At 47.6% G+C, this 20817-nt stretch overlaps 4 protein-coding genes across 5 annotated transcripts in view; 2 read left to right on the plus strand and 2 right to left on the minus strand.

The window, feature by feature from the left end:
* PIP5K1A (phosphatidylinositol-4-phosphate 5-kinase type 1 alpha) overlaps nucleotides 1-994 on the minus strand; it is a 38369-nt gene extending 37375 nt beyond the window's left edge. Inside the window, exon 1 of the mRNA XM_047847915.1 lies at nucleotides 868-994. The gene's annotated coding sequence lies outside the window, so the exon portion shown is untranslated. The remainder of the gene's footprint in view (nucleotides 1-867) is intronic.
* Nucleotides 995-1132: 138 nt separating this feature from the next.
* VPS72 (vacuolar protein sorting 72 homolog) lies at nucleotides 1133-12408 on the plus strand. 2 transcript variants are annotated; one of them, XM_047847919.1, is made up of 6 exons: nucleotides 1133-1314; nucleotides 5414-5566; nucleotides 5750-5864; nucleotides 6264-6440; nucleotides 11370-11514; nucleotides 11833-12408. In XM_047847919.1, the coding sequence occupies exons 1-6, from the start codon at nucleotides 1198-1200 to the stop codon at nucleotides 12218-12220; spliced, it is 1095 nt and encodes a 364-aa protein (XP_047703875.1). In that variant the 5' UTR covers nucleotides 1133-1197; the 3' UTR covers nucleotides 12221-12408. The 2 variants fall into 2 exon arrangements, with proteins under 2 accessions (XP_047703875.1, XP_047703876.1); XM_047847920.1 differs by lacking the exon at nucleotides 11370-11514 and having other exon boundaries at nucleotides 11833-12006.
* Nucleotides 12409-13968: 1560 nt separating this feature from the next.
* TMOD4 (tropomodulin 4) lies at nucleotides 13969-17703 on the plus strand. The gene is made up of 9 exons (XM_047847921.1): nucleotides 13969-14100; nucleotides 14312-14468; nucleotides 14788-14904; nucleotides 15679-15768; nucleotides 15949-16079; nucleotides 16176-16283; nucleotides 16698-16841; nucleotides 17101-17245; nucleotides 17619-17703. Exons 1-9 carry the CDS (start codon nucleotides 13978-13980, stop codon nucleotides 17639-17641), a joined length of 1038 nt encoding a protein of 345 aa, XP_047703877.1. The 5' UTR covers nucleotides 13969-13977; the 3' UTR covers nucleotides 17642-17703.
* A 551-nt stretch (nucleotides 17704-18254) lies between these two features.
* Nucleotides 18255-20752, minus strand: SCNM1 (sodium channel modifier 1). Its single transcript, XM_047847923.1, has 7 exons — nucleotides 20571-20752; nucleotides 20263-20333; nucleotides 20005-20093; nucleotides 19808-19905; nucleotides 19616-19704; nucleotides 18570-18764; nucleotides 18255-18417 (listed from the first exon to the last, which is right to left on the minus strand). Exons 1-7 carry the CDS (start codon nucleotides 20619-20621, stop codon nucleotides 18318-18320), a joined length of 693 nt encoding a protein of 230 aa, XP_047703879.1. The 5' UTR covers nucleotides 20622-20752; the 3' UTR covers nucleotides 18255-18317.
* Nucleotides 20753-20817: the final 65 nt, after the last annotated feature.

Here is a 20817-nt window from a genome sequence, read left to right on the forward strand (position 1 = left end):
TACAAGTGCTATGGGTTGACAATCATACTCTCAGAATAAAAGATAGGAAGAGAAGTTGATACAGGGTCTTGACAATACCACAGACTATTTGATATTGGAACTATTCCAGAGAATCAAGGCGGCATGACCTCCGTGTTTATGGAAACTGTGCCAGGAAGAGAGACTGGCGACTGAGAAGACTTTACTGTCTTATAGAACCTATAGAACCAGAATTTGGCCAGGTAGACAAGTAAGGAAAAGAATCCTAAGAAGGAAAAGCAGGCAGGCACGACGAAGAATTGAAAAGTGATATTAGAATAGGACGATGAGGCAGGAGGTGAAGCTGGAAAGGCAGGGAGAGGCCAAACTATGAAGGATCTTGAATGCCATGTTAATAGTAGTTAGCACCTACTAACCATATGTGCTTACTAAATCTTGTGCTAAGCAGTTTACAAGATTAATATCTCTTAATCTTTGCAACAACTTTAAAAGATAAGTATTATTCGTCCCACCTTGTTATTTTCTTAAGTAGGTTCCACGCCCAACGTGGGGCTTGAAGTCATGACCCTGATATCAGGAGTCGCATGCTCTACCCACTGCTCCAGCCGGCGTCCCTAGTTCCAGTTTACAGATGAAAACTGAGATTCAGCAACTTGTCCAAAGTCACACAGCTAAAAGATCTTAAACTCAAACTCAGGTATGGCTGGCTCTGAAGCTGTGCTCTTAAACACACTACTATTCTGCCTCAAGGATTTTGGACTTTAACCCGTAGATGATAGGGAGCCATTAAACATCTTCGAGTAGAAGAGTGACAAAGTCTGGGTTTTTAGAAAGGTTCCTACTAGAAGCAGAATGGAAAACGGACTGGAGCAGAGGTAAAAGACTGACCTCTTCTAAGTGAAAATTTGTTGACTCCTAAATTCTGGACTTAGGGTAGTAGGACTCCTGGAGTCACCGAGCCCAATCGTTCCACAGTCCAGGTCCGCGCGTGCTAGAACGGGGAGCTAGGTTGTCTCCGAGTTCCCGGTGGGCGGGGCTGCAGAGTGAGGAAGGCGCGGCTGACAGGACTAGGAGCCTCTCGAAGCTCTGCTACTTCTGCCTGTAGACTACTGGCTTCCGCCACCGCCTACCACCCGCAGGTAGTGGTGTCGAGCGCCGAGTTCCGCTACCCGCGCTGGGTGAGGGGCCTCTGATCGCGGCGCAGTCTCGGTAGGCGGTATGAGTTTGGCTGGGGGCCGGGCCCCCCGGAAGACCGCGGGGAACCGGCTTTCTGGCCTCCTGGAGGCAGAGGAGGAAGATGAGTTCTACCAGACGACTTATGGGGGTTTCACAGAGGCAAGAGCTGGGTCCAGGAAGAGGGAGGGGAGGAAGCTAAAGGGAGCCCTGAAGGGAGAAACCTCGGACAAAGAAGGGGGCGGGGAATGGAGTGGAGCCCTGGTAGCTGATACTCGCGACGGGGTGGGAGAGTTGGGGGTGGCGGGGGTTTTAAATGGAGTACTAGAAGGTAGAGCCCTAGATGGGGTTGGAGGGGTCGGGGATGGAAGGGTCTCCGGAGGCACCCCAGAGTATGGCAGAAACCGACAGCGTACTTTTCTAGTTGCCTGTTTTCACCACACTCTTGACGTCTGACGTAACGCGAGCTTCTCGCAGCCACGCAGTATATAGTCGTGGGCCCACGGTATGGTTCTTCACCAGAGGTATAGAAAGGAATCTCTTTTCAAAAAAGAAAAAAATAGAGGAGCTTAGCCTATGCTTTTTCCAGCTTTCAAGTCTCAATGTGTTTCCTTCGATAACCCTTCTTTGCTATAAAAAGTGTCCCATTTATTTCCTTCATAGTATACATTTCAAATTGTAATTAGATTTGGTTTGCCTACTTGTTTATACTTTCCTATTAGGTTGTAAACTCTGTAAGGTTAGAGATGGTCTGTTTTGTTCAACAGAAGAAGTCTAGTGCCTGGGCTAGGGTCTGGATTGGATTGGCACTTGTATTGATTGAATCTGTCCATTCTTAAAATAGCCGTTGAGAAGCTAGGGCAAACCAACTACTGTGACAGGTTATAGGGAAGCAGAGAGTATTAAGAACACTTTTTCTTACCTATACCAGACCCCAATGGGGGAACCAGCTGAATTAACAGTTGAAATACTGTGTGATAAGGAGTAAAATAAGTGGTAAGGATAGGGTGCTGTGGTAACATGTGGGAGCCAGAATCATTGGTGGGGATGGGCATCCTGGGGGACACGATGTTTAAACTTAGGATAGTATGAAAAGTAAGCTGTGGCTGTATGTACAGCAGTAGGGCTGAGAGCAGGGTAAGGAGAAAGGTTAGCCCACTGAGGGGGTGGAGCAGATGTGTAAAGGTACTGAGTCTGGGTTTGGAGCCTGCATGTCTACTCTCATTCTCCAGACCTTGAAAGAGAATAAAGATTGGTGAGGCTGGAGAGAGTAGGCGTGGGCCAGATCATGTTGGGCCTTGTGAACCATGTTAAGGAGTTTGCTCTTCATCCAGAGGACTGAGAAGATTCATCAAAGTACATGATCAAATCTGTACTTTATATAGTTTTTAATGTTTATTTATTTTAGAGAGAGACAGAGTACGAGCGGGGAAGGGGCAGAAAGACAGGGAGACACAGAATATTTTTAAATTTTTTTAATGTTTATTTATTTTTGAGAGAGAGAAAGACAGAGTGTGAGCAGGGAAGGGGCTGAGAGAGAGGTGGACACAGAATCCAAAGCAGTCTCCAGGCTCTGACCTATCAGCACAACCCAGTGCAGGCCTTGAACCCACAAACCACAAGATCATGACCTGCATGGGAGTTGGTTGCTTAACTGACTGAGCCACCCAGGCGCCCCCAAATTTGTACTCTAGAAACCTCACTCTAATGAAGAGAATGAAGGAGGCAGTGGGAGTAGAGAAACATGGGCAATAGGTTTCAAGACACATTAAGGAAATTGAATCCACAGGACTTGATGACTGATTGGGAGTCATTACTTACACAGCTATAGTTTAAAATAGAATGTTCTCTTCCCTCCCCCAAAGGCCATTTTCCTATTCCTGTCATTTTACGAGTCGTTATTTAATATGTACCCTTCATGCTTCCAAAAAGGATTAAAGGAGGCTTACCATATAAACAAAAAGTAGGAACAGTAAAAATAGAGACAGATCAGAAGTAATTGTACCAGGAGCCTCTGCTAAAATGGTAATAGCAATTGATACTAAATTTAGCTGTGAGCTTCCTGGCAGCCAAACCCTGAATTTCTTTTTTCAGTAAGAAAGAAGCATATACATTCTTTAAAAGAGAAAAACTTATTCAACGCTAAATTTTAGGAATTTAATCCTTATATAAGATGTATAAACTAACAGGGTTTCGGCAGATGATGTAGAAATATCCTCTTATCTAGTCATGTCTATTAATGACCCTCAATAAGGGCCAAAGGAATGGTAGTAAATCCCTAACTTAATGAAAGCATTTTGATTGGACACTAACCTAATGTGTAGTTGAACTACTATTCTCTGGTGAGATGACTTAATACCAGGTTAGAGCTGAGGGGATTAATGTGTTCCCAGGCTGTCTTTCACAAACATCAGTTGGGAGGAAATGATGGTCATCAGTGCAAGATTGAACTCTGGCTAGCTTGGAGTGTCAACTGTCTGTGCTATTTGCTTGCTTTGGCAGCATATGTACCAAGATTAGCCTGTTGGTCTACATCATTGATTGAAGAGAGAGCCACATGTTTGAGATGCCACCCCGCCCAGTTGACTCCCCTGCCCCCAAGTGTATTTTTCCCTTTACTTTTTAATGGGGCTGCCGTTCTAGACTTAACCTGTACTCTCTCAATTTCAATTCTAGGCCCCATGTTCTCTACTCCACTCAGCTAACCACCTCCAGAACTTTCTGAAACACTCCTTGTATACAGTCTTCCTATCTCCCCAAGTCTTCATTGGCTCCCCATTACTAGTACTTGTACCCAGTTATTTTTCTGTTCCAACACACCTGAGGAATGAGACCTATTTCTCAGTAACTTTAGTTTACCTCAACAATGATTATCAGTACTGGAACAAGTGAGGAGAGGGAGAGGATTGAGAATCCTTGGCCTGCAAATTAAACTCATGAGTTTATTAGCCTGATAATGTAAGTCTCTCTGTAGACTGAATGCAACCTTTTCAAGTCTTAGAGCCTTATAGGGCAGTCAGGAAATGTTGGAAGAAGGCTGTGCTGGAGTCAAAGGCAGCCAGCTAGGAATATTTCTTGCCCAAGAAAAACTTTCTGCTTTACTTAGGTCTAAATCTTTATTCTATAAATAGGCTATGCACATTCCTGTTTCTGCATCTTTGTTCTTGCTGTTCCATCTACCCATGTTACCTCTGCCCTCTTGGCTGTCTAAACACTACCCACGTTTTATTTTATCTTATTTTATTTTACTTTATTTTATTATTTAAAAAAAATTTTTTTTATGTTTATTTATTTTTGAGACAGAGAGAGACAGAAAATGAACAGGGGAGGGTCAGAGAGAGAGGGAGACACAGAATCTGAAGCAGACTCCAGGCTCTGAGCTGTCAGCCCAGAGCCCGACGCGGGGCTCGAACCCACAGACCGTGAGATCATGACCTGAGCCAAAGTCGGAGGCTCAACCGACTGAGCCACACAGGCGTCCCTATTTTATTTTGTAAGTTTATTTATTTTGAGAAAGAGAGTGCACATGGGAGAGGGGCAGAGAGAGAAAGAGAATCCCAAGCAGGCTCTGCGCTGTCAGCGTGGAGCCCAAAGCAGGACTCGATCTTACAAACTGTGAGATCATGACCCGAGCTGAAATCAGGAGTCAGACGCTTAACTGACGGAGCCACCAAGGCGCCCCAAAACACTACCAGTATCTTAAACCATGGCTCAAGTTCTCTTTGTTCTTTAGAGTCTCAGCAAACTGTGACGTGATGACCAAATCTGGCTCGCTACCTGTTCTGTTTTAGCCCTTCACAGAAAAAGTTTGCCAACCCCTGCTCTAAAGGAATAAAGTCTAAAGTTTAGACCCTCCCAGACGACCAGTCTATAGCAAGTGTGCCTTCCTTTGAGCTCCTGTAACACTTTAGTACCATTTGATACCTTATATGTTGTCTTGTATTTAAACTTCCTTTTATAATGATATCCTGTCCTCTGCCTGACTGTGAGACCCCTGAAGGTAAAGACCAAACCAAATCCTTTCTGTATCCCAGAACTTAACACTGTGTGCTACGGGTAAAGGGCAGTTAATGACTGCCAAAAGAGGCGGTGCTGGAGCCAGAGGCCATTACCTAGAAGGGCTTCTTGCCCAAGGAAATTGAAGAGCTGGGTTGGGAAGGAGAGTGGGGCAGCTCTTACCAAGAAAGCAAAGAGATTCTGTACCTGGAGGGGCACTGATGACTCCAGTGACAGTGAGAACCTTCTCTCCTTATATCCTCAGGAATCTGGAGATGATGAATATCAAGGGGACCAGTCAGACACAGAGGATGAAGTGGACTCTGACTTTGACATTGATGAAGGGGATGAACCATCCAGTGATGGAGAAGCAGAAGAGCCTAGAAGGAAGCGCCGAGTAGTCACCAAAGCATATAAGGTGCAGGGGTATCCTGGTTTTCTTGGACTCCTGTAATTTCCCATAATTTCTCTTCTGCCCTTCATAAGGTCACAGGACTCCCCATGCTAGTCCTATTTCCCACAGGACTAGTTTTCTCTTAAAATCCTCATCTTTCTCTGTATTACTTCTGTTCCATGGTATTTGATTCCAATCTGTTCCCAGGAGCCTCTCAAGAGCTTGAGGCCTCGAAAGGTCAGCACTCCAGCTGGTAGCTCTCAGAAGGCCCGAGAAGAGAAAGCTCTGCTGCCATTAGAACTACAGGATGATGGCTCTGACAGTGAGTGTGGAGATGTTTGGGTCAATTGACAATTGGGTCAATTGGGTCAATCGGAACATAATGAAAAAGTATTGTATTCATGGCAAGTTAACTGAAGTTGACAACTGTACTATGGTTACATAAGGGAAGCCCTTATTCTTAGGAAACATACAGTGAAGTATTTAGGGTCGAGAACTAAGATGTGTGCAACTTAATCATTCAGGAAAACACACGCGATGCAAATGGGGCAAAAGGTTAACAGGAAGTGATCTGGGTAAAGGACACATAGGTACTTTCTGTGGACTCTTCTTACAACTTTTTTGTAAGTTTGAAATGATTTCCAAATAAGAAGTTTTAAAATTAAAATAAAGGAGGTGGACATGAATTCAAAGATTTCTTCCTCTCTGACTTCTTCCCCAGGTCGGAAGTCCATGCGTCAGTCTACAGCTGAGCATACAAGACAGACATTTCTTCGGGTACAGGAGAGGCAGGGACAGTCACGGCGGCGAAAGGGGCCCCATTGTGAGCGGCCGCTGACCCAGGAGGAGCTGCTAAGAGAGGCCAAGATTACAGAGGAGCTCAACTTACGTTCACTAGGTCAGTCTGGTTTTGAGACTAGTGGGCAGAGGGAGGGGGAACCTTAGAAAAACGGAGACTGAAGGGCCTGAAGAGCTAGGGAGTTGAGGATCCAGAAGAAGGGAATCAGAGGAAGGAAATGGGGAGAGTGAGGGATTAGGAGCAAGGAGTGAGGCAGTTAGCTGGGCTCTAAAGAACAAGTTATATTGAAGAAAAAGTGTGTTTGTATAAAATAAGAATCGAATAGAACTGAGTTCAAATCCTAGTTCTGCTGTTCAGTTGCTGTAAGACTGCTGACAGATTGCTTAACCTACTTGCATCTTGCTGTCCTGGTTCACAAGGTGGGGTGATAATGCCTCCTTTAATGATAATCATGAAAATAAGAAATTCGCCAGAATTAGTCCATGAGATGAGCTAAAGTCAAAATTCTTTAAAATCCCTTCAGTTTATGTGCCGAGTACACTGTCACGTAAAGTAATATATTGTACAAAACATATATTTCTTTATAGGGCATTGAGAGTTGCAAATCATGAGAGGTACACGAGGGAATGGCAGGTTATACGCCTCCTGTCACATGCTCGATCTGGGGCATACTTCCATTGAGTGAAATAACACATACAATACCTATAGTATGTGCTTTGTTCTCTCTGTCTTTCACCCCCAACCCCCATCAAATCTTTCTCTCTCTGAATCTTTTATTTTTGGTCAAACACATATGGTTAAACATGGATAGCCCAAATGTGGAGTTGAGTATTGTTTACGCAGAATATCTGGGACCCATCCCATTCTACTTTTATATTTCTCAAATGTAGATAACTCCAAAAGAACACAATGATTGAGAAAAGATTTACTTCAGTTCCAACATCTTCAGGGTGTGTTTTCCTGTTTTGTTATAGTGACTTTAACATTGAACATTTAATCTTTGATGGTAATTCAGTACTTTCAAACAGTAGCTATCCCTCAAAACAGAAATGACTGAGAACCATCACAAACAGTGAGGTGACCTTGATGTCACTGTAATTACAGTCCTCATCCTTTGACCACATTGGTTGGTTTGGGCCACTGTAAGGAGGGTAACACCCGGGCTTCTTGTACCAGTAGCTGACATCGGAGACCCTGCAGAAGCAGGTTCTGCAGGGGGGACAAGAAGTTCATTTTTGAACATGTTGAATTCTAGGAGTTTTTGAGTGGTCCATGCAGTGCTGAGAGTTCAGTGTACACGTCTGGGCTTGGACAAGAGATCTAGGCTGGAAACAGAAATTTGGAAGTCTGTAGAGTATGGATAGCGTTGATGAGATTGGAATGGGTCAGATCACCCAGGGAGAAAGCATGGGGAAGAGAAGATAGAGGCCGAAGAGAACCCTGCAGATGTACAAGAGGAGCTTAGCAGTGGCCAGGATTTGGAGAACTTCAGGAGAATTTATCTTAAGAATGACAAGGAGGGGCACTTGGGTGGTCAGTCAGTTAAGTGTCTGCCTCTTGGTTTCGGCTCATGTCATGATCTCACAGTTCATGGGTTTGAGCCCCACACTGTCAGCACAGAGCCTGCTTGGGATTCTTTCCTTCCCTCTCTCTCTGCCCTTCCCTCCCCCCCAAATAAATAAATATTAAAAAAAGAAAAAGAACACCAAGGAAAGAAAATGTTTGAGAGAGAGAGTCTCTGCTGAATGCTGCAGAAATGCTACTCAAGAGGAGAACTGTGAAGTGTCCATTTGTTTTGATGACAAGGAGGTCAGATGAACTTAGGGAACACTTTTTGGAGACTACACCATTTTGAAGCCGGCTGGGGAGCCACACTTATAAAGCGTGGCTGTAAAGGGTGGTTTAAGGAGTAAAACCTATAGGATCTGGGGTCAATGTACAGTTTTCCTTATTTGTTTTATCTAAGATTAGAGGAACTCTTGTCTTTGGTGAGAAGCAACTGAAAGTTTAATGACAGAGAAGAAAGAAAGGATAGTTAATAGGGTGGGTTTTTGGAGAAGTGAGATGTGGGGGGAGTGGGGTAGCTAGAGTACAGGTGGAAGAATTGGCCTAAATTATGGAGGAGGAAGGAAGGATGGCTTGTAGTTGGAGGTTTATAAACCCATAGCAGGACATTGGAGTGGTTCTCATCTGATGTCTTTTAGGCACTATCACCTGTCAGGTGTTGGGCATAGAGTTGGAAGCTTGAGGATAGTGAAATGTGCTTGAAGTAGTTCAGGGGCGCCTGGGTGGCTCAGTCGGTTGAGCGTCTGATTCTCGATTTAAGCGCAGATCATGATCCCAGGGTTGTGAGATCGTGCCCCGTGTCGAGCTCTGTGCTGAGCATGGAACCTGCTTAAATTCTCTCTCTCCCTCACCTCTTCTCCACTGCACGCACATCTTCTCTCTCCCTAAAAAAAAGTAATAAGAAGAAGAAAGAAAAGAAATAGTTGAGATAGAATTATCTGCTGGCATTGGGGGAGTCTGTTGAATTTGGGGAACATGCATTTGTGGTGGTTCCAGTCTAGCCTGTTGTGTAGTATTTTTCCAGGAGCACTCAGCAATCCAGGTCTGGACCAGGGAGTGTAGATTGATGAGAGTGACTGAAATGATAGCTTGAGGAACCTAACCTTGATTTAAAAAGGAAACTGGAAGAAAAAAAAGAACAATGAAGACTGGAGGGGGCTGCCAGATAGAATGAGGAGAGATCCATGTATGGGAGGTATCAAAGGACAGAGGATATCTAGAATTGTGGAGCAAAACAACCAAAGCATAGGATGTTGTGGCCAGAGCCTGGGATGTGTGATTTTTAGTATTTCAGAGCTGGGGCAGTTCCCGGCTGTAGCCATAGTGGAATGGAGCAACAAATGTGTCACGGACAGGAAGATGAGATCCGTAAACTGTGGGGATGGGATGTTGAAGGGGCTACCCATGGGCATGCACTTTGAGGTCACTAGGGTGATGAAGGATGATAGGAGTTGAGTGGAGAGGAACAGTGGAAAGCATTGCTAAAGTCTTCAGAGAGTAAGGGAGTGAGCATGACAGGAAAGAAACATGATCTAGCCTGGTGGCATAAGTCTCCAGAGAGAAGTGGGTTTGCGTGTGGGGAGAAAAGCAGTGGTCTAAAGTTGTAGTGTGGGCTCAACAGGACCCAGGCACACCCTGCATGGGAGGTGGCAGGATGAGAGACCTCCACCAGAGGGCTGCAGGGAGAGCAGTGGCCTTGGGATGACAGGCTTCCAGGAAGACAAGTTGTGGAAGGAATTCACAGTGAGAAACTTGAGGACATAGATGAGTTGGCTGGTTATAGAGCAGGAGTTCCAGAAGGTACAGGGAAGTGTTTGAAAGGGGAAGTGTTGGAAGGTTGGCAGAAGGGAAAGAAAGCAACATTACCAACCAGAATTCCAAGTACAAGAGAGGCTAAATCATTGGTGGGGTTTCCAGAGCACACTTTTCTGGTCAGACTTTATCTAGAAGATTGGATGCGCACTTAAGAAACAGAAATTTGGAGTTCATTCAGAGGAAAGGGATCAGGAATATTTTGACCTACTGAACATTAACAAATACTTGCTGAGTGCCTGTAATGGGTGGCACACCGCGTGGCCCTGATAATATGTAGGTAACATGAGTCACAGTCACTGCCCTTCAGGAGGAGACCTGTGTACCAGCGATGAACTACCATAGAGCAGTGTCACTGTCCAGACAGGGGACTGTGGCGAATAAGAGGAGCGCTCAGAAGGAGGATTGGTTCTTCTGCCCAGCTCGTTGTTGCCATGTGACAACGCAGATGCCAGGTTGCCCGATTTCCTTGTTAATTTTTTTTTTATGTTTATTTTTGAGAGAGAGAGACAGAATGTGAGCAGGGGAGGGGCAGAGAGAGAGGGAGACACAGAATCCGAACAGGCTCCAGGCTCTAAGCTATCAGCTCAAAGCCCGATGCAGGGCTCGAACTCACAAACTGTGAGATCGTGACCTGAGCTGAAGTTGGACGCTTAACCTACTAAGCCACCCAGGCGCCCCTCCTTGTTATTTTTTTAAGAAGGATCAGAAGGGCACCTGGGCCGCTCAATCAGTTGATTGTCCGACTCTTGATTTCAGCTCAGGTCATGATCCCAGGGTTGTGGATCAAGCCGTGTGTCTGGCTCTGTGCTGAGCATGGAGCCTGCTTAAGATTCTCTCCCCTTCCCTCTGCCCTTTCTCCCCGTTTGCACATGTGCTTACTCTCTCAAAAAAAAAAAAAAAAAAAAAAGAAGGACCAGAAATCTCTGTATTTAAATGTAATTTCCTCATTTTCAAATATCAGTAACTATTTCAAATTTTCTTTAAAATACAATACAGATCAAACAAAACACTTAGAGGAGCTGCCAGCATGCGGCCTCTGCCATAGGCTGTGAAAAGTACAGTAATGGAAGTGTCCTAGGCACAGGGGCTAGCAAAAAGAGAGTGTGTCTCAAAACCATGTTTTATGAGAAATGGTTCAAGGAATGGGTGTTGTGATCGGCCTGGAGGGAGAGACCTAGATACTAATTTCAACTATGTATGTAAAGGACTGTCATGGGGAAGACAGGTTGGACCTGTGTCCTTTACAGCTTGAAAAGGTGAAACAGTGTCATCAGGCAACATATTTCAGCTGGAAATAGGAGAGAACTCTGTAATGACCAGAGATGCCTGAAGACGCAGCGCGCTGCCGTGGCTGGGAGTGAGCGGACAGGGCAGCTTGGGCAAACAGGCTCCTCATCCAAGGGTTCCTTCCAGCTCCAGAGTCCTGCTGTCTGAGTGCGTGAGGAGCTGAGTGGACGGGAGAGGTGGGCGGAGAGGATGTCGGGGGTCGGGGGGTGGTCAAGCAAAGAATGTCGGAACTAGGAGGTGCTAGGGGGGCCTCAGAGGATTGGTGTGAGTGGCTTGGGCAGGCAGGGACTAGACAGGACAGACATGAGTGTGGGCATGGGGGAACTCACCGCCCCCTCATTCCTCCCTTTGACCCTGAAGAGACCTATGAGCGGCTTGAGGCTGACAAAAAGAAGCAGGTGCACAAGAAGCGGAAGTGCCCTGGGCCCATAATCACCTATCATTCGGTGACGGTGCCGCTCGTTGGGGAGCCAGGCCCTAAAGAAGAGAATGTGGATGTGGAAGGGTGAGTGCGTCACAGGGGAGAAGGGAAGAGAGCCTTCTCCCTGCCATCCTCAGTTCTCCTCACACAGCTCTCCAACACACAGATGTCCTTCAGGGTCCTCTTCCCTCAGCTGTGTTTCTTTCTGTTTTTAGTCTCTCTCCCCTCTCTCAGCAGTTTTCCCACCCAGCACAGCTTGCTTCTCCCCATCTGTCACTTAATAGATTCTCTCCGATTGTTGCCGTCATTCTGCCTCCTTCCTCTCTTTCCTCACCTGTCTTATCTCTTTGTAGGTGGTTTTCTCTCCTCAGACTTTTTGTGTTTCTCTGTCTCTCCCCTCAGACTGGATCCTGCTCCCACAGCTTCTGCACTGACTCCCCGTGCCGGCACTGGACCCATCGTCCCTCCTGCTCGCTGCTCCCGTACCTTCATCACTTTCAGTGATGATGCGACATTCGAGGAATGGTTTCCCCAAGGGCGGCCCCCAAAGGTCCCTGTTCGGGAGGTCTGCCCTGTGACCCATCGCCCAGCTCTGTACCGGGACCCTGTCACAGACATCCCCTACGCCACTGCTCGAGCCTTCAAGATCATCCGTGAGGCCTATAAGAAGTACATCACTGCCCATGGACTGCCGCCCACGGCCTCAGCGCTGGGCCCTGGCCCACCACCTCCCGAGCCCCTCCCTGGCTCTGGGCCTCGAGCCTTGCGCCAGAAAATTGTCATCAAATAAGGAGAGGAGTAGTCCTTAGAAACCTCTTTCCTGCCCTGACTTGGGGCTCTTAATGTTCCCCCTCCTCTCCCTGCTTCTCCTCTTGGTCATCTCTGACCTTTGCCTGGCCCTTTTCCATCTTTCTTTCCCCCCAGTTCCTATCGGTTTTATTTGTGTTTTTTAATCTAATAAAAGAGAAAGATCCCCTTTGTCTGGTGTCTCATTGAGTTGGGAGCAAGAAGTCTTTGTGAATGTCTGAGTATATATGGGTCTTTATTTTGTTTAATAGCATTTATTATGAGCTGCCCTTTTTAAATTGTAAGTATTCACTCCTCCAGCTGGATTATAAACACCTTTAAATTAGACCTCCAAACAAAATTCCTGTACTCCCCTTTATATCACCTTATATTCACTGCTTTGAATATAGCAAGACACCAAATAAGTAGGAATGACATGATTCCCCTAGTTTCTAGGACTCTGGCTTACATGCAGGAAGGGAAGGAAGTGCCATGGCTGTGAGTGGCCACTAGAGGCTCTCAGGGCTGGGCAGGGTATGGGGGCTGTGTATATGTGATCTCCCACCACCCCCCACCTGGCCAGAGCTAAAATAATAAAATGCTGAGCTCACTGTTCCCCCACCCTCTCCCCGGCACTGGGCTCTTCCTGCCGCGGGGACAGTGCTCCAGTAGCACTGACAGACCAACCGACAGAAGGGGAGGTGAGAAGGGAGGTAGCCACCAGGACTGGTAGGTGGGAAGGCAGGGGGCTTATGGACCAGAGCCTGGTGGGAGGTGGGAGGAGAGGAGCGGCTCCTTTCGGGAATGATGTGGAGTGTCTCCGTCCCTCAGCGTATGTTTCTGCCACTGTCTGTCCTATCCCTTAACCATAGCGTACATTGTCCATGCAAGTATCTCACACACTTTCTGGATCTTTCATATTCAGTATGGTGTGTATGTGTAGCTTGTGTGTATTTTCTGTATTGTAAGAGATTGTGCAAGTTTAATCTTCCCACTGTTTTTAGAGAAACTTTATCGCATTTAGAAGGTATTTCCCACCCATTGGTCCGGTGTCACCTTCCCGTCCAAAGTCAGGGACAAATTTTGGGGACTCAGCCCCTTCTCCTGAGACCACACCACGCTTCCCCCAACCTGGCACTCCCCCCAGCTCCTCTGAGCCCTTGCTTTCCCTTAGGATTTAGAGTTTTAGCAAACATAGAAAGTGAAATCTTGATTCCCCCACAATAAAAGAGGAAATGAGGGTAGGGTAAGAGAACTGTCTCTCTTCCCCCTTGCGTTCTTCGAGTTTAGGAAAAAAGACTGGATCGTGGGGAAGAGAAGAGGAATTTCCCTGAAACTCTTTGTATGCCCCCCTTCCTTTCAATAGGAACTGGGCCTGGGGCCAGCTGTGCTGGCAGGGCCCTTGGCAGCTGTGCTTGGGCAAGAGGCACGGACGGACGAGGTTATAAGGGAGGGTGTTGCCAGGATTTCTCTGTCACACAATGGGCAGACAAATCACGCTTGGATGCCTGGGATCCCCATCCAGGGTGGCTGAAGCTGAGGAAGCAGGAAGAAGGAAGCTCTGGTTCTAACTAAACAACATAAGTCCCCACTTTCCCCTGCCCAGCTAGATTTCTAGCCTCCAAGGCATCCAGTTCATCGTTCTGCCCCCTGGCTCATCTGTGTCCTGCTGTGTCCATGTGTATCTTTCCATTCTCCAATCACTTTCCCCATTCCCCCCAGGCTCCGTGAGCACCAGAGTGGGGAGGGGGTGGGGCCATCATGTCATCATATCAGAAGGAACTGGAGAAATACAGAGACATAGATGAAGATGAGATCCTAAAGACCTTGAGCCCCGAGGAGCTGGAGCAGCTGGACTGCGAGCTACAGGAGATGGACCCCGAGGTAGGGGCTCTGGCACAAGGAACCAACGAGGAAACGGGCAGCCTCCGAGCATTGGGGAAGGGGTGGTGGGCCCCGGGTGGCTGAGATCAGGGCTGCCTACAGGGCTTGGAATCCCAAGAGGGCCAGGGAAAAGGTGTGTGCAGATGTTTAGGGAACCCTGGAGGTACCCCAGATCAGAGGTCTGACTTCCTCCCCAAAACTCATCCCGAAGAACATGCTCCTGCCCGCTGGACTAAGACAACGTGACCAGACAAAGAAGAGCCCAACGGGGCCACTGGACCGGGATGCCCTTTTGCAGTATCTGGAACAGCAGGCACTAGAGGTCAAAGAACGTGATGACTTGGTGCCCTTCACAGGCGAGAAGAAGGGTATGGAGACACTAACAACCATGCCTACCAAAACCCAATGGTCATCTCTCAAGTGCACCCCCTCCAGCTTCCCTCTGACCTTCCAGCTTCTAGCTGCCCAGGGACCTGGCCACCCTGAAACACACATGCCTCTTTCACTCTCCAGCTTTTAAGAGAGATTAGGGGACCCAGGAGTCCTGAGCTGGTAGAGGACTTGGGCCTTACGGTGGCCCCTAGTGACCCAAGACTCCACCTCCTGGAGAAGGAAAGGAAGGAAGCTAGAGACAAGAATCGTAGGAGGAATGACCTCCACCTGAGCCACCCTTCATCTCCCCATCAGGGAAACCCTACATTCAGCCCAAGAGGGAAATTCCTGCACAGGAGCAGATCACTCTGGAGCCTGAACTGGAAGAGGCATTGGCCCATGCCACAGACGCCGAAATGTGTGATATTGCAGGTGGGCGGCAGTGGAAGGTTAGGGAGGGTAGGGAGATCCAGGGCAGGGCTGTTCTAGCCAGGCCATGGGACTAGTGAGGAAGGCCCTGAACAGGACATGAATGTTAGAGAAAGCCTCAGGTCATGGTTTTAAGTTTTTGCTTATGTATTCACTCATTCATTTTTTAATCTAATACATTCACATCTCAGAGACAAGTTTATAGGGATTATAAAGCAGATAAAAGTAGAACTATTCTGGCTGGAAATAGGAGGAAGTCTAACAGACTCCCTCACTCTTTTCTCTTTTTTTTTGAATGTGAAACACTGTTGTTTTTCTCTCCCTTACCCTCTAGGGGCTCCTTAGGGACCTTCCCTTAGCTCTGTCTCAAACTTGTTTGTTGGTTTTTTTAAAGTTTATTTATTTATTTTGAGGTGGGGAGGGACAGAGAAAGAAGGAGAGAGAGAATCCCAAACAGGCTCTGTGCTGTCAGTGCAGAGCCTGATGCGGGGCTCAATCTCATGAACTGTGAAATCATGACCTGAGCTGAAATCAAGAGTTGGACACTTAACCAATGGAGCCACCCAGGCGCCCCCCCCCCTCAAAGTTTTAAAAACTACCACCTTAAGCAGTTCATAGAAGGAAACCCTGGGACCTAGGGAGAGTGGGAACCTCTTTGGAAGAGGGGGGAGAAGTCAGGCTTTAAAAAACTGCAACAGATTCAGAATAAGAAGGGAGGGGATTTGGAACAAACTCCTTCTTCTCATTCCTTGTTCCCCCTCTACGTACTGTCTCCAGCAATTCTGGGCATGTACACACTGATGAGCAACAAGCAATACTATGACGCCATCTGCAGTGGAGAAATCTGCAACACCGAAGGCATTAGCAGTGAGTGTTTGGAAGCATGGCATCCAGGGCTTTGGGAAGGCAGTCCCAAGGTCTGATTAAAGGTAGCAAAGGGTGAAACGGGGATCATGGAGTGGACCTGGTACAGAAGTAATGGGAGAACCAATGGGGAGGAGGTTGTGGGGGACATGTCGTGGTTTCCTTCTGGCCCTTGCCCGCCAGGTGTGGTGCAGCCTGACAAGTACAAGCCGGTGCCGGATGAGCCCCCAAATCCCACAAACATCGAGGAGATACTAAAGAGCGTTCGAAACAATGACAAGGACCTGGAGGAGGTGAACCTCAATAACATACAGGTATCTGACCCCTATGTTCCAAATAATAAATGGGATTAACTATGTGAGTCCCAGATATGTGGGTCCCTTAGCCCACCATCTCTTCTCCTCTGACAGGACATCCCGATACCCATGCTAACTGAGTTGTGTGAGGCCATGAAGACAAATACCTATGTCCGGAGCCTCAGTCTGGTGGCCACAAGGAGTGGTGACCCCATCGCCAATGTAAGGCAACTTGAAATCCCAGCCCCCTCCCCATACATGCACCCCTTGACATGCACCCCTGCCAGGGCTGTCATAAGGGGTTGGGGTTGTGCTGGGGATGCTATTCCCATCACGTAATCTTAGGATGGCCTGATGAAGACTCCTACCCTCAGTCCCATGGCTCTTAGCTCGGAAATCCTCAGATCACCTTCTCAGAGAGCCACAGCCTGCTCTACCACCCCGCCAACTCCACCACACACTTAACCTCCCTGCTTCCCCTACGACCTGTGCTCCCTTCCATCTCCCTCTCACCCCACCTACAGCTCCTCAAGGACTCTTCTCAAAGAGCTGTGTTTCCCTCTTGCTCCTGTTCTTTCTCTCCTCAGTCATCTGTGAAACTGTCCCCTAATCCTAACCCAAGTCCCTACTACCCAGGCGGTGGCTGACATGTTGCGTGAGAATCGTAGCCTCCAGAGCCTGAACATTGAATCCAACTTCATTAGCAGCACAGGGCTCATGGCTGTGCTGAAGGCAGTTCGGGAAAATGCCACACTCACTGAGCTCCGTGTAGACAACCAGGTGAGCTTTCCCTCCCCTGGTCCCCTGATCATTCAACTGATATTCACCGAGTCTCCTCCCTGAGGCTGCCACTGGGTCAGGATCTCACCTAATCTTGTCTGAAACCTCTTTGTTGTCTCTATGAGGGGAGCCAAGGTCAGCACCTCTTATCACCCCTTCTGATGAAACAAGCTTTTTCAACCTCCCAAAGGGTTGGTGGTATGGCGCAGTGAACAACACAGAGAAGGGGGCTGACAGGGTTCACCTCTCCATCCCCCAGCGCCAGTGGCCTGGCGATGCAGTGGAGATGGAGATGGCCACCGTGCTCGAGCAGTGTCCCTCCATTGTCCGCTTTGGCTACCACTTCACACAGCAGGGGCCACGTGCTCGGGCAGCCCAGGCCATGACCCGGAACAATGAACTACGTGAGTAAATGCAGACATGCTGTATGGGGGCAAGTAGATCCTTCTGAAGCCTGACTTAGGGGTACAGCCAAAGCAATATTCACACGTGAAGTTTAAATCCCCTAAGTGACTAAAAAGTATAGAAGAGTCTCCCTGCCCCCAAACGTATACCCGTAGAAAAGCAGGAAAGGAGCTAGACATACCCGTTTGGGAGCATGGTACTTTTACTTGCCATGTCATGTCTTATTTCATTTTGTTAATGTGGGGTGGGCGTGCTTGCTGGCCAAAGACACTACCTCTTTATGAGTCTGGCCTCAAGGACCTGGAAAGAAGAGCACCTCTGCAGGAAGTAAGAGATGGAAGAAAGACTTGTGTTTACTGTTTCCTGTTACAGGTCGCCAGCAAAAAAAGAGATAACACTTCCTTTCCCTTTACCAACCAGAGCTGGAAGCCCTGAATGCTTAAATCCTCATCTCTCCCCCTTCCTGTAAATAAAGGCCCTTCTGTCCACTCTGCCTGCCTCCTTCCTTGGGCTCTGGGGTGGGAATCTTGGCACTAACACCCAAGGGTTACTGCCAGTTCATCAGGGGATTATTTATACTCTGGGGATCAGCAGACAGAGAGGTTCAAGTTACTAGGAGGAGGTGGGGGAGCTCCCTCCCTTGGTGTTCCCCACACCCCTGTCTTTTCATTTAGTCCTTTCTGCTCTCACAGAGTACCTACCCCAACCCTCTTTCCAGACGTGGCCAGGTCCCCCGGCGTCTACCCACAACCCTCGTGTGATTTGAAGGAGGAAAGGACTTTGAGTGGCGGTGGGGAAGAAGGCAGACAACATGAAGGGCACAGACCTCCTTCTGACAGACTTATTAATAGGGCATTGGGCTACGTGCAGCTGACGCTTGGCATGACATTGGTAGAAGGTGGGGGAGGGGTTAGAAGTATGGGGAGTCATGTACATTGCAGGGAAAAATTGGCCAGGCTGAGAATGCAGGTTTGAAATCCTGAAATGGAACAAGGAAGGAGACTCGAGGAAAATTCGGCTTCCAGAGCCCACTGAAATTTACTTCTGAACTGAGTGGGGGAATGGAATGTGTCAGTCCAAAGGGAGATCAGGGGGTTCCTCTTCATCAGAGTCAAACTCAACATTCTCATCTTTTACCCATCGACCTTGTCCATCTGGGATCCATCCAGAGCTGGAAATAACAAAGAGAATAGGTCAGGAAAAGAGATTTAAGAAGTTAGTAGGGAATAAGGAAAACAACAACAACAACAATTGAGAAGGATTGAAAAAAGGAGAGTCAGAGAGAAAAGAGAAAACTTAAGGAAGGTGATTCTGTATCCTCACCTTCGAAGGGTGAGATAATGATCCAGGGCACGTCTTCTCGTGGGGCTCATGGGTGCAGAGGATGAGACAGTTGCTGACTCCTTGGCCTGTGGGCCAGCCCCAGGCACGGGTTCCCTACTGATCTTCCCACTCTTGGGTTCAACCTCTGGGGGTGGCAAAGGGAAATGGGAGACAGAGGGACGAGGGGTTTCTGGTCTGGGTAGAGAAGAATCAATGTCTATAAAAGTGGTAAAGGATAAGGGCCAATTCTCTTATGAATCCCAACCCCTTACAGCAGTGCTTCCTAAATTGTTTCCCTCAAGGGACACCTGGCTGGCTCAGCCCGTACAGCATGCAACTCTTGATCTCAGGGTTGTGGGTTCAAGCCCCACATTGGGTGTACAGGTCACTTAAAAATAAAAATCTTAAATATAAATTTGTATATTATATATATATATATATATATATATATATATATATATATACCATATGGTATATATACATATACATCATATACATATGTTGTGTTCCTTAAGATGTTTTAGTAAGTGTTCTGCATGAAAAAGAATTTTGGGGGACGCCTGGGTAGCTCAGTCAGTTAAGCCTCCGACTTCAGCTCAGGTCATGATCTTGTGGTTCGTGAGTTCGAGCCCCGTGTTGGGCTCTGTGCTGACAGCTCAAGAGCCTGGAGACTGCTTTGGATTCTGTGTCTCCCTCTCTCTCTGCCCCTCCCCTGCTAACACTCTGTCTCTCTCTCACAAATGAATAAACAATAAAAAAATGTTTTTTGGAATCAAATTGAGTTCTTTAAAGGCTAGGTTAAATTTTTTGAAGTTTTTTAATTTTAAGACTTTGTAGAGCCCTTAATATATACTAGTATTACTATCCAAATTAGGATTACAAAGTGCCATTTTTCCAAACCTAAAAAAAAATTCTCTTTTTCCTGAAATACCAGTTAACATTTCTGGACTACTAGTATTCCTGAGAATACAATTTGGAATACAATCATTTTTGAGCCATCTATCTCCTCTGCCCTTTCCAACCTCTGGCTTTCCTACCCCACAGACCTGTACTTCCGGCGGCAGCAGCTGTTATAGTGAGGAGCTCTGTGCAGAGCACTTTGGGTGGTAAGTCGGGTCTGAGTTAACAGAGGAGCCTGGTATAGAGAGGGGAGACAGAGTCAGAGTCTTCAGAGCCAGAAAGAAGTCAAAACCCTTCAAGCAGACCCACTGGGAACACACTCTCCCCACCCTGATTACCTCAGCTTTGGTCTCTGACCTCCTCAATTCATTCTGCTGTCTTGGATTCTGCTCTGTTCCCTTCCCTGGCTGCTTCTTGCCATAGAAAAGCTGCAGGCCTGAAGAGACAGGGGAAAGAATTAAAAACAGAGAAGCAACAGTGATCTGCAGAGATCTGGAGGATTTCTTCTCTAACCCCTGTCTTCCCTCAAACTTACTGGACAGATGTTTCTTGCCTGCACGGTGGGCAGTCAGCATGGCCAGGGTGTCCAGGACAGGTCGGTGGGGACAGATGGCACAAGCAAAGCTGGACAGGAGGAGAGAAGATATTTGCTCCCGGGGGGGAGAGGGGTCTCGGTTGTAAGTCCCACCTTGATCTAGCAATTAATCCTAGATACTCCAGCTCTCCCCCCTGATAAAATTTTATTGAGCCTCTAACTGCAGAACCCTCAGGCTTGATCACTCCTCATCCTCACCGTCCATCCCTTAGCATCAGCGCCTCATCCTCTGGGATGTAACTGGCCAGCAGATCTCCGACTCTTCGTTTCTACAGGGGGATCAGAGAGTTAGAAGAAAGCATCGGACGGGAAACGACAAGGACGAGGATTGAAAGGGAGTAAGGACCATGAGAACAGAGATCACAAGGAGAAAAAGGGGTCACTACCCATCTCTAGTCGCTCCCTCGCGCCGCGCCCCCCCCCCACCCCGACTTGTTGCCAGAGCAGCAAAACAGCTCTTTCCCAGGGCAGTGAAGCTGCTCCCGGCGCTCTCCTCTAGCGCTTACTTTCAGCACATTGAGTTGACTCCAATCATCACCTTCCCTCTTGAAAGACATCACGACGGAGGCCCAGAAACGAGCAATTCTCCTGGGTTGCTTCGCCTCTCCTTTCAGGCCACCGTAGCAAGATTGGGGCGTCTCCTTTCCTTCGGGTTCTTTTCCGGTTGGCCTCCTTACTTCCCTGGAAACGCTTCCCAGCATGCACAGCGCTACCGCAAGCCGGCCCCAGCCTGCCGAGGGGCCCGCACTTCCT

Source organism: Prionailurus viverrinus, unplaced genomic scaffold, assembly GCF_022837055.1.
Source record: "Prionailurus viverrinus isolate Anna unplaced genomic scaffold, UM_Priviv_1.0 scaffold_50, whole genome shotgun sequence".
NCBI lineage: Eukaryota > Metazoa > Chordata > Mammalia > Carnivora > Felidae > Prionailurus > Prionailurus viverrinus.